Source organism: Pundamilia nyererei, unplaced genomic scaffold (assembly GCF_000239375.1).
Source record: "Pundamilia nyererei isolate P.nyererei 1_Seehausen unplaced genomic scaffold, PunNye1.0 scaffold00034, whole genome shotgun sequence".
In the NCBI taxonomy this organism is placed as follows: domain Eukaryota; kingdom Metazoa; phylum Chordata; class Actinopteri; order Cichliformes; family Cichlidae; genus Pundamilia; species Pundamilia nyererei.
This window is the reverse complement of record NW_005187435.1, coordinates 3,054,693-3,074,430: the sequence shown is the minus strand read 5'-3', so window position 1 is coordinate 3,074,430 and position 19,738 is coordinate 3,054,693. Positions and strand designations below refer to the sequence as shown.

Genomic DNA, 19,738 nt, shown 5'->3' with positions numbered 1-19,738 from the left:
GAGTGATAGAGAGAGAGGGAGCAGGATACAGCGTATGCATGTGTGTATGGGTGGTACACAGAGACATGGCTAGAAGGAAAAATGCTACGACGACAGGCGTAAAAGATGAAAGAAATTAGGAAACAAGAAACAAGGCAGGAAGTGGAGGAAGAGAGTTGCTAGCTGACTATTGGACAATCTGCCTTCTAGCTTCGTATTTCTCCATTACACCCCTGCATTGCAGCACTCCCTGCAGGAGCTGGAGAGGTGCAGTTTTTTCCACATCGTCTCTGCTGCCTCAGAGGAGATAAGTCATCTCAACAAAAATGTCCCAGCACAACTCAGCACGGGGAACACGTTGTCAGCAGCTGCCCTCTGCATATGTTTACTATGTGAGGCTTTGATAGTAGCTGTGTTGCTCTTATTGACCTCCTAATGTTGCACAGTGCTCAGGCCTGACTCATCCACTAGAGAGCAGGGATGGAGAGGGAGGGAAAAGTTTATTCATTCACAGGTGCTCATAAAAGAATGCAAGAACCAGGGAGAAGCTGAGTATCCCACAATGCAGTGGGAATTTCAGTAAACCATACTGTAAAAGCACAGTTTTTTGGGGAGGGGTTAAGGGCAGAATGAGAATTTTGCAACAATCTCACACTAACTGAAAAATATACTGTAACAATTTTAATAAATCTTTAACACCTATTTTAACATATAGCTTTAAAAAAATCCATCCACGATCTTTTAATCTGACTGGTATTATCTTATTGATTGAGCATTTTGTTTTTGTTTCATTGTTTGTTTTGGTTATTTTGCGGCCATCTTGCGATTTCTATTTCTTCATATCTATGGGAGCTCTAATGCTAATATGCTGCTGATATCAAAAATAAATAATTTATTAAAAATACATTTCATAAGAATAAAAAAGCAAAACAGTCACTAACTTCTCAGAAGAGGTTTTTACAGCTTACTCATATTTTTCCTGGTTTCGTTAAATTGCTCTGCCACGAGGTGTCAGGCCATATCGGGTCACTCCAGGGAACAACCAGAAATCAAGTAAGAAAAAAAAAGAAGGACAACAGGCATATCAGTTTCATGAAGGAGCCCCATGCAATCTAGGGCAAGGCAAAAGAGTGTCTTAAATAAATAATTAACGATGAGATAATAACATAAGATATACTTTATCGTGAAGAAAAAATTGATTGTATAACATCTAACAGTCTGTTCATTTACAATCTCCTTTATTACAATGGCTTAACTTAAAAACCTTAAAAAGTGCAGACATCACTACTTAAGCAGTAGTAACTTAAATGCCCTATATCTTAAAATATCTTACACAAATCCATGAATTGGCCATATAACCCACCTAACCTCACCCTAGCTGCTTATTTTCTTCAAAGCCAGATCATTTCTGCTCCCATGGCCCCACTGCACAGCCAATTTCACTCTACCAATCCATTAACTTCTAATTAAAGCATTAAGCTTTTAAGATGAATGCAGCATTTTTTAATTCACTCCTAGAGCGAAAATGTTAAAATAGTCTTTTGAAGGATAAGTCTTTTGATATTACGAGAAAATCACAAAAAAAAGCAGGAGAAAACATTAAGGCCTATTCAAGCATAATACTGTGGTGACTTATCCACAGTTTAATATTCTATCTAAAAAGAGGAACACTGTGTCATTTTTTTCCATAGCTAAATGCATTTAGCAGATCAAAACTGACCCTGCAAAGCAGAGAAGACAAATGTCTCTGGGCATAACTTTGCAGTTCTCAAAAAGAAAAAAAGAATATGCTCTGTGATGCAGCAGTTTTATATGAGATTCCTGCCCTCCTCTGGTAGAAGCAGCTAAATGCACTGCAACCTGGCATACTGCAAGAATAGCCACATCAAGCCAGGCATCTAACAGATGACAGCTGAACTTAAGCATTTAGAAAGGCATTTCCCCAAGGAGAGCACTGAAAGAAAAAGGTTTTCAGGCAAAAGCAAGAAAAAAAAAGGTTAAATGCCAGCATTGCAAAGAGTTCAAACATGTACAAACATAACTGCTTTAGGGATGTTGAACATTTGAAACACATTTATCACGCAAGATCGAGCTACAGGCACCTAAAGTTTAATTTTTAAACCTCATATGTTTAGTTCTGCATCTGCGTAGGTCTCTGGCTCAAACAGCACGTTTCATTATGTAATAGTTTTAGCTCAATACAGTGGGATACGTTTTGTTTGTATTATAACTCGAGAAGATGCTTTTGTTATCTCCTCACTTCTAATCATCAAGAAGTCTCCTGAGGGATCAGTGAACACTGGACAAACAGGAGGAATCACTCTTTGTTTCAATTGTTCACTCTGAATGACTTAACAGAGATGGTCTATTCAGAGGGTTAAATCATACTTCTGAGATCAGTTGTTAGCAACCACTTAATTGCATGGAGTAGATCTGATTTAAAAAGACAACAGCAAGCAAACAAAAAACTGCACCGCCTTAAGACTTTTTCAGCTGTCCTAGTGCATACTTTTGCTTTTTATTCCTGACTTGTGCAGGCTGTGGCTTTATTAACATGAACCTCACCCTAGAGTCTGTGCATATTGATCTTTTACAACTGCCCTCCAATACTAGACCGTAGAGTGGCATGCTGCAATCAGCTGTGTGAGCAGCATCACAAATGAGGCTGGGGGAATGAGAAAGATGGAGAGAAAGAGGTAAAGAGGTTGCGTACATAAGTACATTGAACAGAGAGACAGAGAGGGTGTAGGGAAATATGTGATGGGAGGGTGGAAAATGGGGGCGATGGTGTGCATTGGACAGAGGAGGAGGAGGAAGAGGAGGGGGAGGAGGAGGGGTGTAGTGCTGCAGTGGAGAGAAGTGAGAGGAGACTGCAGTCTCTGCTTATGGGAGAGATCAGACTATGTTACCACAGCTCTGAGGAACTGTAACCCAAACACTTATTGATTGGATGGGCCACCCCACGAGGGGAATACCACATTTGACTGGTGAGTTTTGTCTTGAAGATCTTTGTAGATTAAAAATGAGTTAAGATGCACAACTGGACCACAGTTATCTTAGAGGAATCTTCTCTGCATTTTAAACTGGGTAAACCATATCAAACTGCTTTGGTTGCACTGTATTCTCCGGACCTGATTCTACTTATGAATGAGGATGTGTCAGAGCCTGTTTTTTGTGACTGAGTGATATTGGCCAGTGGTGAGCTGCCGAAATCCTAGGGAGATAAGGACTGAGTGCTAATGGCACAGAGGTAGAAGGTAGGCTAAAATAAGAGGGGAAGGTATGGGCATATTGTATTCTATTTCCATTCAGTCGCTTCTCTCATCACTGCTCTTCTCAGAGGAGACAGAATTAACTTAGGGAAGTTCGGGTAGTGGAGAAAATCATATCTGACTTAATGTTAGGATTTTTTTTTAACATTGCAGTCTCAGATGTGCTTCATTTTAGGGGTGAGGATGGGTTTAGAGACAAATGAAAGATACGGGCAGGCGATGAATAAAATGTTTTTGAAGAACCTTTGCTGGAGCAAAAACTTTATTCATAATAACCATTATACATTTCAGCTCAGTGGCAGCAGTCTGCATTCGTATCATGTCATGCCCACCACTTGGGCAGTGACTTGACACTGGCCTTGAGCCAACTGGTTATTTGATTGGTTGGTCACTTCAGCTATAGACGTTATCAGTATTGCTTAGCAACAATGATGTGCTTGCCCACAGCACATAGACCACCACTGTATGTGAACAGTGCACAGTCTACCTTACAGCAATAGAAAGTCTGTGCTAAAGTGCACATGTTGAAATGCAATACTTATCGATCTGTGGGCTGCAAATCAATTAAGATTGGGTTTTATCATCATTATGTTTGCCATATTCTGACAGTTCACTTTTACTTTGAGGTACTGATATCCTTAGCTGCGGACCACTTCCTTTGATAATGACACATAAGCTCGCTGTAGCAAATCTCTGTATGACTGGAGGGACTTTTGTGGATACAGTTGAATACTGTAAATGGTGATATCTATAGAAAAAAAACATTAACATCTAGCTACTGTGCATTTATTTAGTGTTTTTAGACTATGATAGTTCTGTATATGCACCTACTATTTGCATAGTTGAGAACAGCTAGCAATGAGCCACAATGGCTGAGACTCCTGAAGCAATTAATCACAGATGACCAGACCTCTTCTTTGTGCAAGCATTTCTCTAACCAGGTGTTGCAAAGAATTGTGGGGAGCTACCGTATAGTTCAAGAAAGACAATAAACTGGATTCACGTTATATGAGGAGGACATGTATGTACATTTTACAACAATAAAAGTTTGATGATAATTACAGTAGAAACACTGTAAAATAACAGTGTAATAGCAAGCAAACAGCTGATAAAAAGCTGATAGTATCGTACTTTAAAGCTTACACAATAAAAAGTAAAAATTTTTTTAGTTATTACATCTTTTATAGTAAGAAACTGGAGCAGATCACAGTAGATCAACTGAAAAAAAGGTGTAACGCTAGCAAACTTAGTTGCCAGTACTAATTCTATACTTGTCTTACATCCATAGCATGGATATAAAACATTATACCTAATGTGCTTAGCAATTTAAAAAAATATGTAAATCATGTTACATTTTCCTTAGTTGCTTGAACACATCTTAATTCCATGACCTTTTCTCTTAAATTGCTTTATTTCTTTGAATTCTTTACCCTGGAGTGAAAAACAAATAAACGTGGAAACATTAGCAGAGTGACAAAACGAATAAAAGGATGTCAAGCTGCCAGTTATTCTTAAGCACTATGCTGAGTTTGTGGGGCTCATGAAAGAGTAAAGGCAGCATCAAAATCATATTATTTAGTTTTAAAAAAACATATCAGTCAGAGCAGCAGCTCCTAGAAATATATCACACTGTGGTAAATAAGTAGTCTTACTGACACAATTTAAACCATTATGCTCCTGAGACATACATAGTAATCAAATAAATGACTAAATGCAGTAGGAAACAATCCTGTCCCAGCACTATAATACAGTTATTCATAGTTAATTAAAACTAAAGCAGGTGTTTTCAAATTCATCTAGCGATCTGCAGCACTTTGACAAACAGCAAGCTTCAATTAGACCAGAGCATTGACATTTGTGCTCAGCAGTAAATGTTAGTGTTGTTGCTGCCACCAGCAGTCATGCAAAGAGCAAACAGAGAATACATAACATAATGCTCACTTGGGGCTGAGAGTTAAATTGGAGTTGTCATCTGTTAAAAGAGGGCCCTTCTGAGAAGACACTCATTTTATTAGAGTATGTTGGGAGGTGAAACTGATTTAGATGACTGCCTTCTTATGCTATTTAAAGTCGCAGCTTAGATCTCCAGCTACGTCTAACCTGTTAAACTTAAGTCTATAAAATTTCAGAATCTATTTTAAGATTGATCTTAAAACATTTGAACTCTTAAGGTGGAACCTTCAACTATTTATTGGTCTGATCATTGATTCGTCGGTTATAAATAATAAAAATAAATACAGATTAGTTGGTTGGTAGAAGAAAACCCCTATTACCAAAACTATTCAGTCATTTACCTTCAAATGACTGAACTTGAGTGACATACATTCTTCATCCATAGGGTTGTGTGATGCCGGCCCAACATTTGCAGCCAGAACAGCTTAAACTCTTCTGAGAACGCTTTACACAAGTTTTACGAGTCTGATTTTTGTGGGAATTTTTGCCCATTATTCCAGAAGTGTATTTGTGAGATCAGACACTGATATTGGACAAGAAGGCTTGGCTCGAAATGTGAACTCTAATTCATCTCAGTGGTATGTTATTGGGTTGAGATCAAGGCTCTGTGCAGGCCAGTAAAGTTCTTCATCCATAATTCCCTTTCCACCAAACTTTATACTTGACACAATGCAGTTGGACAAGTATCGTTCTCCTGCCAACCATCAAACCCAGACTCACCCATCGGGTTGCCAGACAGAGAAGCATGATTTGTCATGTCAGGGAAGGTGTTTCTGGTATTTTTCCAGAAAAATAGACGCTTAGATATGGTTCTGTCACATATAATAAGGTCTATCTTAAGGACCTCTAAAGCTCACTCATCATATATATTTTAAGTAACAATGCTCTGCGGTTTGACAAGCAACTGACATTTGCTAATTTTGAGTTAGCAGCTGTTTTCTTCTGGTTCAAGCAGTCATTGGGTTCAAGTCATTAAGATAAACTAATTATTCATCTTTAATGTCTCTCTTTATACTTACCTGACAAAATGATGCTGTTTATGTATTGATTATTCTAGAAAATCATTTAACAATTGTGCCATCATGTACATGTACAGATACTCACGTATCCTTTAATTTTGGATAACTTTTTAGACTCTCCTTTAGGTCTGGAAGATCATTGTGTTTTAAGGTGGAGGTGTAATCATCTCAGGTCACAGTTTCACACACACACTAAATTCTCATATCATCAGCAACATCAAGGGCTTTCAACTTCTGTGACTTGTGTGATGAGTGTGATGAGTCCCAGATGAAGCATTGTTTTCATACTCCCCATCTTTCACAGAGTTGAGTTGCAGCTCTCAAGGTCATCATCACTCAAACATAAAATTAAAAATTATAATGGAAAGCTGAGGCAAGTCAGAATAAAATCAATTTAGCAGCTTTCTGGAGTTTTAGATTACTAACCAGTAGGGGTGCAACGATACTCGTATTGATATTGAACCGTTGGATATAGTGCTTTCGGTTCGGTAGGCATGTGTATCAAACAATACAAAATTTTTTATTTATTTTGTCAACTTTTCTTCTGACGATGCTGTCTGTGTTGAGCGCTCAGTGGATCTGCATTCGACTACTCCGCCTAGGCTGCACTGTCGAGCGCAGATCTACTGAGCGCAGCACAAGCTAGCAAGACAGAAGCATGGCAACTGCCTCAACTCTACCCGAAATTGAACCTCTCCCACCCTCATTCAGATCTGGCGTTTGGAACTATCTTGGTTTTCATGTGAAGCATGACCCTGTTGGTAAGCGTGTCATGGACAAAAGTAAAACAATATGTCGGATGTGCCACGCAATGCTCAATTGGTGGGAACTAGTGCCTTAGCCCCACGCATGGGGCGATCCACGGTAACTCGTTAATGGAGATTTGCCGAGTTATGGCGTTAATGTCATTTTAACAAGATTAACGCTGACAGCACTAGTGGGAACACAATGAATATGACTGCACATTTACACCGACATCATCCTAGTGCAAAGACAAGTGGAAGCAGACAAAAACAACAAACACACATGCTACAAACTTTACCCGAGTCATTTAGACAGCCGTTAGCACATGATTCTCCTTATGGGGACCTGATATGTTTAATATGCTGCTGAGAATATAGCCCAGAAGAAGCGTATAGTATAGCTTTTAATTTGGAAAGAGCCATTTCTCTGTAATAAACTCTCTTTTCCAAAGATGAGTGATTCCTCGATCAGATAGATTTTTTTATTTTTATTTTGTTGTTTCAGCAACATTAAATTTAAAAACTACTTTTGACTTAAATATATATTTATAATTTTAATAAATGACAAATTAAAAAGGCATGAACATTTTTTTGTATTGAAAAAATATCGAACCCTGACACCAAAGGATCTAACCGAACCGTGAATTTTGTGTATCGTTGCACCCCTAGTGAATAGGTAACCTAATGTATTTGCCACCCCTCTTAAGAAGTTACTTCAGTCTTTTGCCTCTGTTGTTGGTGCAGATGGCTAAATTTGATTGATGTTCCATTATGACTTCCTGAGTCATAATGAGTTTCAATATTTCAATAGTTTTTCAATATTTTTCACTTTCTTTGACAAATCTTCCATGATACCACTAAAGCAATTTTTGTTGCTTCATATCCGATCTCTTTGTGTTTCAGGGACGCTGTGCCTAGTCTTTGACAATGAAGTTCAACTTGTTCAGACGGCCACAGGCCATGGCAGCGGCCGAGCCCACCAGTGCCCCCACCATGACCATGGCTCCCACCTCAGCTGCCATGTCCACCTCAGCACCAGAAACTTCTGGCTCGAACAATACAGAGATCAGCAAGAATGACATGTTTGAGGAGATCAAGAGCAAATTCTTGAATGAAATTGATAAAATCCCATGTAAGTAATGCTGCAGAGCTTTTTACATCATTCCAAGCATTACAAAACATTAACATTTGGCAAATACCAAAGTTCCATTCAAACTCAACTTTTCCTCATTTATTTTGAAATCAACAGTGCCTCCGTGGGCTTTGATTGCCATTGCTGTAGTGGCAGCATTGCTAATCCTCACCTGCTGTTTCTGCATAATCAAAAAATGTTGCTGCAAGAAGAAGAAGAACAAGAAAGGAAAGAAGGGAAAGGATGGCTTCAACATGAAGAACATGCAGGGTGGTGAGGTATGATGCCTCGCGCTTCCTACATGCTAAAGAGTCAAGGTTACAAGATGCATTGGTGAAATTTTGTCGATTATGTCAACAATAATTTATTATTCAAGTTGTTATTATTTATTATGATAGTTATTGCCCAGATTTTAACAATGTTGCTAACTAAATCTGATCTTTTACCAGCAGCTTTTTTAGCCCAGGCTGTAGAGGACACAAGGAGAGCTCTCTTCCCCTCAATTTGTGTTGTTGTTGTTGTTGTGGTTGTTTAAATGTGTGCTCCATTGTGCTCCATGGTGAAAAATGGCACACTTTATTGCAATGTGGCAAAGAATGAGCAGAGAATGTTTCGTCAACTTACAAAACAAAGCTTATCATATTAAAAGGTAATGGATGAAAGGATGAGGCCTGCAGAAAGATCAGGAAGTTGTGAATCAAAGTGCTATAAAGTTAAGGATAAATTCTTAATTTGATGGGCTAAACAGCTTATATTAACATAGACTGCCCCTGTACAGTTAATTAAAGCAATCAACTGCTTGTGTCCACAATGTGAAATTATCGCCCTGAGCCTAAAACAAGCGTGTCATTTCTCATCATGATTGTGGTGGTGGTGGTGTTGATTGCCTCTCTTTTTGAAGTGTGTTTGGTGTCTTGTGAGTTGAATCTCTTCCTCTCTCTGCTCTCCTCCTTTTCCGCTTTGTGTCTTGTGTGTGCCTCGTGTTTCTTGACTGTGGTGGACTCCTGCTCTACGGTAGGTGGATAGCTCATGTCGATGCTCTCTGGCCCCCAGGGCGGAGGGGGGTTTCATGGAATGAAAGTTGTAGCTTCCTTTGCTATTTTTTCTTTCTTTCTTTTTTTAATTTCCTCCCTATTATTTTGTAGTTTTTTGGTATGATAGCTTGAGAATGTAACAATGGAAAGCTATGATGTGCTCCATAAACCCCAGAGAGGAGAGTCTAACCATCTAACACATTGTTCTCGGGACAATGTTACTGTAAATCACACCAATATGGAAAGTATTGGATTAAAATATGATATGCAAGACTGTTAACACTATTAATCTGTGCATGTGATAAAGGGCATGGCTGGTTGTTTGGGAGACATGGAAACGGTGATGATAAAACTGCATGGTGAGCCAAAGATTTGCAAATCTCTTCGTAATACTCAAGGAGGAGGTAGGATGTGACGACACTGGATGACCCAAAGAAAAGATTACAAAGTCAAGATCACCTAAGTTACTTAATAAGAAAAATCATATTGAAGCAGTAAGGCTCTAACAAAATTCAAATAGCTGGCTGTGCCCTTTAATCCTGATTTAGTTTTGTAATAATGGTGAGGTGAAAGGAGAAACATTTATTTTGCCACATTAATTTAAAGAGATGCAGGTTAACAAATTTGAAGTCTTAAAAATAAATCCTATAAAATAAGATACATCCCCTTGCCCTGAATATTATGTCATATTTTTTATTGATTAATATGCATTTGTTCCTGCTGTTGTAAGCTAGTTCCTTAGGGGTCTATCCAAACCTATATCTCCTCGCTCATTTGTTAAGATCTAATGCCTTTAACAACAAGAAATTATTCTTATTTTCAGTTTCACTATTAGGACGTGGCATTTATTACCCTTCTTAGTGGAACTAGCATGCAATGCCTCCACTGATTCTGGCTGTCACTGTACTGCTGAAGCATGTCAGATTTAAGGACTTGCCCACTGATCCACAAACACTGAGACAATCATTTCTACAGTTTCTTAAAAAAAAGTAGGGATACCGATTACAGGCAGCTATGTCCTTGTAAATGATAAATTCCTGGTTTTTATCATCAGGTGCTGTGCAGGTAAGCAGTAACCAAAACATGTATCTCCCACATAAAAACTCCTGGAGCTCCAGTGTCTGTGGCATGCTGGCTGTTATGGGGAACCCTGTATCCTGACTTTTTGTACTCTTACCTTTAACATAGCTTTTTGTTTTGTTACCTTTACACTGCAGACACATCAGGATGACGATGATGATGAGGGAGAGACTGGACTGACAGAGGAAGAAAAAGAGGAAGAGGAGAAAGAGCAGGAGAAACTGGGGAAGCTGCAATACTCTATAGATTATGACTTTGAGAATACGAAGGTCTGTGGTTATCACATTTTGTGAACTACAAAAAAAAAGCTCTAGAAATAATTAACAATTTTGGAGGGAGTTTTTCATGTTTTCTGCTATATTTAAATTACCCATTTGAAATGTTTTAGTGTTTAAAGACATGTTTAAATTAAAGAGTTAGATAACCCAATTCATGTCATCTTCAGTATGGAACTCGCTGTAGTAGCTTGGTTCTGTGCAAAGATAATAAAAAAAATGTAAAGTTATAGTAATTAAATTAATGCTTTTTCTTGTTTATTTAACCCGAAGTGCAAAGAAAAAACAAGCTTTTTCTTTCATGGGTGTCATGAATGAAACATTTTCTTTACCTGGGAGATGCATAGTAGCAATAATACCACATAATGCCTCTGTGCTGAGTAATCCAGCTCATAATAAGGGACTCTAAAGGTGCCAAAACACTAAAGGAAACATTTTAATTGAAAGATAATACCTTAAGATTTCTCTAGTTCATTACTTACATTAATCCAATTCCCAGAAAGCTGAAACTGTTCGTCTGGACAGTGTTTTTAGTGGGAGAAACATTTTTTCACTCATCCAGGTCACTTCTTCAGTCGCATTCTTCCCACCGCTACCCATGAGCGGTATCAACTTTCTGAGATTTCCTTACCTGGATCCATCAAGACATTAATCAAATATTTTTATTTATTTATTTTTTGTAATGTATTCTGAAATTTCACATTCAATTATGCAAATTAGGCGTCATTGCCAGTTTTGAAAACTTTTCTGGAACAGATATCTGAACATTGGTAAGAGTGAGATCAATGAGACTCGGAATTCTTCTTTCATTCTTTTGACGTATTAAAGTTTTTACAAAGGGCTGTTTTTTTATTACTCCATAAATCAGAAATTACTGTCAGCAGCCAGAAAAAGAGTAATTTTCCATGACATTTTGAGGAATAGAGAGTTCCCTAATTCAGGCTTTGAATGTGAACAAACACCAAATATAAACTTCACAATTTTAATAGCAGCAAAACAGGACAGTTAAGTTGATGTTACTTAAGGTTACATTTACATACTATACAAAACCTGAACAGGAGTATGCAGAAGATGAACATTGTCAGTAAGACCACAGTTATTTTTAGGGCTGAAAAGACAAAAGAGGCTAAACCTTAAAAGAGTAACTTGTTATAGTGGCTTCAGGTAAATCAAAAGACATTTATCTAACAGTGGTACTTCCAGCAGCTTAACTGATTACTCGACAGCATATGAGCAAACCTTCATGTGCTCAATTAAAATGCCAAAAATTCACTAGATATGAAACACAGTAGAGGGTGAAATGGCTGTACTTTTAATGTATCTGTAAAATATAGACAGCTAAAATCTGTATTTTCTAGCACACAGTGTAATACATTTTTTAGAAGTTACCACACTGTGACAATTGGATGACACTGAGGAAAAGCTTCTGACATCCAGTATGTCTCCAGTCAGCTGAGACGCTTGTGGTGATGGATTGCGAGGTTTATATAACCAGTCTGAGGCAGTGACCCTCAAAGAAAAGTTGCATTTTTGCCTGATAAAATTCTGTTTTCACTGCTCCTGTTGCTTATATACACCCTCATTTTCTCCACACAGCTGACAATTGGTATCCTTCAAGCTGCAGATCTCATGTCCATGGACTCAGGTGGAACCTCAGACCCTTATGTTAAAGTCCTGCTCTTCCCTGACAAGAAGAAGAAGTTTGACACCAAAGTGCACAAAAAAACACTGAACCCTGTCTTCAATGAGACATTTGTTTTCAAGGTGAGTCTTGTTCTTGCATGCAGCTGTAAAAAAAAAAAAGAAACATAAATCTTATTTGAGCAAGTTGTTTTTTTTTTAAATATCACAAATCATTATCGCAGCTTTTTGTGTATGAAACTGACAGTATGTCAGGTTTGTCTGGCTCTGTGTGTGTACCCACTGGCCTATGCAGCCTACATGCTGCTCTTAGCTGCTCCTAGCTAATAAGCCCCGCTGGGACTTTGCAAGTCTCTCTGGGTCAAGCTGCAGGCGATACCAGTCTGCAAAATGTTAAAACTGCAGCAGAAAAATATCTTATTGTACAGGCTGCCCTTTATTGCCATCTCCAAAGGCCTCCCATGAGAATTTCACTGTCAGATTTATTGTTTCTCCATCAAAATTTATTCCAGATATTTTCTTTCTTTTTAAAACAGAAGATGCTTTTTTTATTTCATGTATGCCTATGCAGTTTGTAGTAGAGGTGTCCTCATCTTCATTTTCACATAGATTTCTGTGGATTGGGGTGTAATAACTTATTTTTCCTAATATGTTTGTTGTTTGCATTTGAGAAAAATAACCGTGCATTTCATTTAGTGCTTTTAGGGCATATTATTTGTCTGGTTTCTCAGATTATTTTCTCTGATAATTTATAATTTAACATTTTTAGTTCACTTAGTTTTTTCCATTTAGTTTTGATTATTGACTGTTTTCTGTATAGCAGCTGCTAAACACTATAAATTTGTAAGCAAGTATTTGTATCATTTAATGAGGGGGTTTTTCAGTGGGACTAACTCGCTCTTTTCAAGAATTCCAGAGGCAGTTTATGTGAAGTTTAATGACATTAAAAATAAACCTATTTATCCTGTGACACAGATAAATACAATCGATAAGTGACATTGTGTTTCTTGGTCAGGTACCCTATGAGGAGCTTGGTGGAAAGACCTTGGTGATGTCTGTTTATGACTATGACCGATTTTCTAAACATGATGTCATTGGAGAGGTAAAGCTGCCCATGAACACCATTGACCTTGGACGGCCTATTGAGGAGTGGCGGGATCTCGAGAGTGCTGATCAAGAGGAGGTGCTTATTGAACTGATTCATTCTGTGCTCTTTAAATAATAGACCATTGAGATTCTAAACTTTCTGGGTGTCAACCCTAAGAAAAAGCCCCAGACCAATTATGAATTGATGCTACTATCAAGTATTGTCTGTCTAGACAGAGATCAATTATATCTTATTTTTCTGAGCCACAATGCTCCATTGTTGACCAAAAATCAATTAAGAACACATTCAGCTGCACCATTGCACCAGCTTACATGTTCCTTCATTATGATAAATGGTTCCACTATAGTTTGTTTCTCGTTAGTCTTTCATGCTGCTTCCATGAATACTTATTTGAGCACTAACTGTGTATCAATTCAGGTTTAAACACAGTTAAACCAAAAATTCTCCCTCTTTATTTATTTGCATTTAATTTTACTTGAAAACTACAGCAGGGCTGAGGGGCTTGATGTTGACTCGGTTGGAGGAGTCAGCAAGATTTTTATGGCACTGGTTGATCATCCTATCTTTAATATTCAGAAATAATTTAGCTCCTTGATTAGTTCGCATTTCTTAAAAGATGGAATTTCATAACAGTGCACAAACATTCAGACATATAGAAATTAAAAATTTTATTTACGTCAGTGGAGCAACAAATTTCTCTCCTTGCATTTCTACACCTGTGAACAATGATGCTGAGATAGTTTGCTTGAATAATTAAGGAAACTATCTCACTTTTTTAAATTTATCACAACTGATTACATACATAACCTGCTAGTATCTCTAGTCTTTTCCAGTGTCATACATAACCTCTAAAACCTTTTTAGAGGTTATCCCTGCCCCCAGTCATCAAAGTGGATTTTCAAAGTCTAAAAGCTCAGAGCGATCATAAATACAGATAGAGGGGTTTTATTCCAAATAATGTCACTGTTGCAGCAACAAAAACCCCTCAGTTTCAGTCTAAGAGTATAAATCTTGATAAATAAAAGCTATGTTTTGCACCCACCCATCACAGAAAATGCAATTTATGGACATCTGATGAGTATGTGTGCTTGTCATTTCTGTGTCTCTTACTGCTCAGCCTGAGAAACTTGGAGATATCTGCATCTCCCTTCGTTATGTCCCCACTGCTGGAAAACTCACTGTCTGCATCCTGGAGGCAAAGAATCTGAAGAAGATGGACGCCTGCGGTTTATCTGGTAGAAAAAAACAAACACATAATACTCTTATCCTTTGGCACATGCAAGAAAATTCAATTTGAAGAGAAAATTCAAAGAAAAACCATTTAAAATACAAACAAACAAACAAATTAAGAAACACTAAAGGTTGTGTCATTGACAGAAGAAGTTTTTCTCTTTTGTTCATCATATTCATGTTTTTTCCAGATCCTTATGTAAAGATCCAGCTGCTCCAGGGTGGTAAGCGTCTGAAGAAAAAGAAGACTACAGTGAAGAAGAACACCCTAAACCCATATTACAATGAATCCTTCAGCTTTGAAATCCCCCTGGAACAGATGCAGGTACAGTACAAGTCATACAACACCTTTTGGACTTCACTGATATGTTATAATAGCTCATGAATGAATCTCCACTACAGTTTGAATGATGAAATGCCCAGAAAACAGATAATTGATTACATTTTCTCTTGCTGCCTTCTCAGAAAATCTTGGTGGCAGTCACAGTGTTTGATTATGACAAGATAGGTAAGAATGATGCCATTGGAAAAATCTTCGTGGGCAGTAAGGCTACTGGCTTAGGTCTGAAGCACTGGTCTGACATGCTGGCTAATCCACGCCGTCCCATTGCCCAGTGGCACCCATTGCAGCCAGAGGAGGAAATTGATGGCCAGCTGGCATCCTTGAATGCAAAGAAGTAACACATCTCACCAACCAGCTAATGCACTAACTCAGAAATCCAATCTTCATCCCTACTTTGCATGAATTTCATGACTTCACACATGACTATTTGTCAAAAGTCCTGCTCAAAAAAAATATATTTAAAAAAAAGACATTGTAGAATATCTGAAACTCTTTTTGAGCATCACATTTCCCACATTAATGTATGCTGAGAAGAATGGTGTTGAGTTACCGGGTGACTGGTTAATGAATGATCGACTTTTAGTCTTTCCTTCATTTGAAGAATCTCATTCTTAGGGTGCTGACACTGAATGGAATTATTGGTGAAGACAATGCTGGATATATATTAAAAAAAAGGCTTTAGTTTAGTTTATAGAGCATGCTTTACTTACCTCCCCACTGCTCTGCGTGCATCACGCCCAGTATTGTGTCTTGCTAATAACTGTGCTTTAACTTGCAATAGAAAGTACTCTAATTTGGGGTTATTTCCTGCATAAAGTTTGTCTTAAGTCTATCAATGCGAAGAGATTCAAGTGCAGATGATTCAGGTTGAGATCAATGAATGCAACAATCAATTCTGGAATATGTATGACATTTTTCTTGATTTTATCAGCTCACATATGAGATGGTGCAAACAGTGCAGCAGAACCATATAGCAGGGATGATGCAGTTGTCTGACTTAAGTTGCTTGTTTTGTGTTGCCACGAAGGCCCATCTATGCATTTAGCTTCAACCCACATTTCTGTGTCTTCAGACAGGTGTAATGTAAGACAGGAATACAAGGGTGCCTTCCTGATATGACACTTTGAGAAGTAGTGCAGGTTTTATTGTTTATTTTAAAGTGGTTGAATATTGTTCAAAATGTGTCAGGGACACTGTGAATGTGCCATTTGAAATCTGGCTATGTTGACCACTTGGATGTAAAACCTTACTTATCCATTGTAGAAGTAAGGCACTAACAAGGATTACCAATGATGCTGAAAACAGTACTGACTATGCTTCTTTGATTTCTGTTGTTTAGTAAAAGACAGTGCCATTTTGGTTATTATGTTTTGACATTCATTAAAACGATTCCACGTCATTGGCTGATGTTGTAGTTCTACTGTAATTCACTTCAATATTTCTGTAGTTTCTGCTGAAACAACATGAGGATTTCTGTCAAAGACGAAATGTTTTTATAGATTATTGAATTTGAAATGTAAGATGTAGCTTTGATTTTTAAAAGGAAGTATTAATGAGGTTTGTAGAATCTAAACATAGCAACTGTATCATCAAACGTATACAATACACACATCCTGGACCATCTGCTTGAACCAAATAGAGCTGCAGAATAGAGCATGTATCATGCCTCGCAGTATTTTGTCTTGTTTGAATCACTCGGTCGGGACACAAGCTTTTTGATCCTGGAGACAAAGTGCTGCAATATGGTGATGTTGAAACTTGTAGGCAAATTATTAGTGTAATGTTTAGTGGCTTGGAAGCAAAAAAGGACACAAAGAATTGATTATTATAAGGGAATGACTGAGGATAGAACATTTAAAATGTTGACATTTAAATTCCACTGAATTTACCAATGACCTGATCTCTTTCCTTAACTGAAGAATCATGACTGTCCCCATATTGGTTTCTTTGAGTTAAATGTAGACATATGTAGGATTAAAATTGTCATTTATTGCAGGAACCTTAAAACCCCCCAAAAAATAGCTTTAGAAAATGGATGACACTTTTTCTAATCATACGTGATGACAACCTGAACCTGAAAAATCTTCCGAATTTACCGGGAGGGAAAAGAGTCAGTATCACTTTCTTATAATTCAAATCATTGTAACTGAAATCATTATTAATGACAACTAATTTCTGGCTTCAAACACTGTCTAGAGCCTCTGTGATGTTGAGTTTCACTGCTTACGTAGGCAATTTTGGATTCTGAACTGGCCATGAATTGATGGAACTGGACACATGTCCAGGGTTTTACCCCATCTCTTGTGGATTATCTCCAGGGATTGGCTCCAGCCCACTCATCCACTCAACCCGAGTTGATACATTGATGTTATCAGTGAATTCTAAGTGAGACAAAATCAGGGAATCTGTGTTTTGTGAATTACTTTCTTTAAATCAATAAATCCAAAATCAGATCTTGGGAGGCCAACACATTAAAATATTTTCTCAGAATTTCAGAAACTGGAAAAAATGAACTCATAGAAACTTGTGTCTACATTTAGTGCTTTTAAATGTCAACATAGATTTTTCAGGACATTTTTATAAGGGGGCAGTTTGTTTAAAAAAGAAAATGTTAAGGCAGTCGTTCGTATGCATCCACGTCGCCAGCAGAAGTATCTAATGGTGAGCAGCGGCACATTGACAGGTTCATCCACAGTACTTCTTTACAATTGTTAACATATGCATCCCGCAAAATTTGTTAATAGGCTACAGCATGTATTTACAAGATGATGTAAATAGCGGCATGTTTTAAAGAGGAACCATAATTATATTGTGTATGTGTGTTTGTGTTCTGTGTCATTTTTATAATAAAACAGAGTATAAAAAAGGATGCACTGACTGCAAAGTGTATGAATTTCTGCTGAATGTATGTCTGAACAATCCATGTTTGGCTTACCAGACTCCATGAATGCCTCAGTTAAAAACACAGCTGATTTTAGTGTCACATGGAAATCCATTGCGTTTTCATCAAACTGCATGATCGTCTGATTTTCCGTCATTGTTTTTATGTCTCTATGCTAGTGTGTTTTTTTCCTCAGGCTACAAGTCATGTAATAATTGTTCATTTCTGAGTGTATTAATACATAATCAGTTAATTGTATATATTTCAAAACAGGAGAATACTTGTCTCCTTAATTTTCTATCTCAGTGTACCTAAGTGTTTCCTTCATGTACTCCTGCCAGACGGGTGTCAAGTCTTAGTTAATCAAATGTCAGTGCCGTACATTAGCTAACTGACTTGTAGCCCCTTTTTCGTCACACGTCATTAAATTGTACCTCCTCATCTTCTTGCTTTTCAAGAAAATTAGCTTTTATTTAAATTGTAGGATAAATTAAACTGAATTCAGTTGTAAATTCATTATTTAGTAGTGTCTTCTTTGCTTCATAAGTAATTAAATATTATTACAGCATACCAGATTATTGATGCTGTTCTTTTAAGTAGCTACCATCTAATAATCAAGCAATCAATATTTTTTTTCATTACAAATGCCACTGTATGAACTGATATACTTTAACTAAGGGATTACAATAGGATGAGCTGGTGTTGTGTCGCTTGTGCATGCTCTGAGATACTGACGCTGTCTACCACATCATTTACAATGTGGGCCTTCATTTTTCTGCTTTTTGAGTCATTATCATTTACGTTTAGATAAAGCCTTATTTATAAGATGGAGTGCATGGAGATGAACGCGCCTAATCCTCTCTGCACTCTCTTTCACATTAAGACTGTTTCTGGTTTCGAGGAGATGAGCTGAAGACAGAGGATTAATGTCTAATTCCAATATCTTTTTTGTGGAGAAGCACCTTTACATCCTTTAGTACACCGTGTGTCAGCACATCCTCTACTCTTTGATATAGAACTTATATTTTACATGTGCTAGTTTATGTATTTTCAACAGGAGTGTAGAGCCGGCATTCGTTAAATGGTCTTCTGTTAAGGTATGTTAGGTATGTTCTCTGCGATGCAGGCAACAAAATCCCTGTCTTCCTGGGTCTCACAAGCTGTCTTGGGCACAGAGCAGACCCAAACAGTGCAGATTCAACATTCAACATTCGAAATGCAATACTGCCAACCTGCTGCTTCGGTAATGGTTCCTTTACAGTCATGATCCTGTTAAGTCAACATAGCCATATAACAGAACATCCAAAGACAGTCAAGCTCGCTTGTATATTCACTTACCCAGCAACATAGACAAGGGAAATGCTTGAATGTCGTTTGTCATTCTTGTTTTGTCTTGTTGTAGAGGTGTGTCAATAGTTGTGCCTTTTTGTGAACTGCATGATTTAATTCTGTACAGAATCCATGTTTTTCCAGCAGAAAAGCAAACAAAAAAGACCAAAAAAGTTGTACTCATACATCATTCTGTGTAGAACTGAAGTACTCAAGGGAACCAAAATATGAGGATGTGATCAGAGCATATCTCTGTGTTGTTCATATGTAATAATAGGAAATAAAGGCATTTTAAGTAGCTTTGTCCCATGTGTTGTGTAAATGTATGTAGAGGATGCATTTCCATTTATGGTCAGCGGGTGGCGTTGCATGCATAAAATAAATGCCAAGAAACAGCTTAGTAGCTGAGTGTGACACATAGATGACAGCCCAGCGTTAAAAAAAAAGTAAGACACAGTTTTATGCCTTTAAATAAAGGATATCATATTCACCATTTAGCGATAAAGTCCATGTGATTTGATCAAAATCACCACAACTCCTACTTAATTGACGCTAATATGACAGATTAATAAGTGCATGAGATTGAGGCGATATTTTACAAGAAAGCTAAATTTGTTTTGACACTTTTATAGGGAAAAAATATATAAATACATAATTTTTTTAAACATTTTTTCTATTTAAACTTGTAAGCCAAAGAACGTGTTACTTGCAATATCATC

The 19,738-nt window shown here is 37.5% G+C and overlaps 1 protein-coding gene across 3 annotated transcripts in view; it reads left to right on the top strand.

The window, feature by feature from the left end:
• Positions 1 to 19,303, top strand: part of syt2b (synaptotagmin IIb) — a 29,618-nt gene extending 10,315 nt beyond the window's left edge. Inside the window, exons 1-9 of one of the 3 annotated variants that reach the window (XM_005729764.1) lie at positions 2,842 to 2,966; positions 7,870 to 8,098; positions 8,216 to 8,376; positions 10,350 to 10,481; positions 12,084 to 12,251; positions 13,144 to 13,311; positions 14,354 to 14,471; positions 14,658 to 14,791; positions 14,932 to 19,303. In XM_005729764.1, the coding sequence (XP_005729821.1) occupies positions 7,894 to 8,098; positions 8,216 to 8,376; positions 10,350 to 10,481; positions 12,084 to 12,251; positions 13,144 to 13,311; positions 14,354 to 14,471; positions 14,658 to 14,791; positions 14,932 to 15,147 (1,302 nt within the window). In that variant the 5' untranslated portion in view covers positions 2,842 to 2,966; positions 7,870 to 7,893 and the 3' untranslated portion in view covers positions 15,148 to 19,303. Of the gene's footprint in view, positions 1 to 2,841; positions 2,967 to 7,869; positions 8,099 to 8,215; positions 8,377 to 10,349; positions 10,482 to 12,083; positions 12,252 to 13,143; positions 13,312 to 14,353; positions 14,472 to 14,657; positions 14,792 to 14,931 lie in introns of those variants that run through there. The other 2 variants (XM_005729765.1, XM_005729763.1) reach the window with 2 other exon arrangements.
• Positions 19,304 to 19,738: the final 435 nt, after the last annotated feature.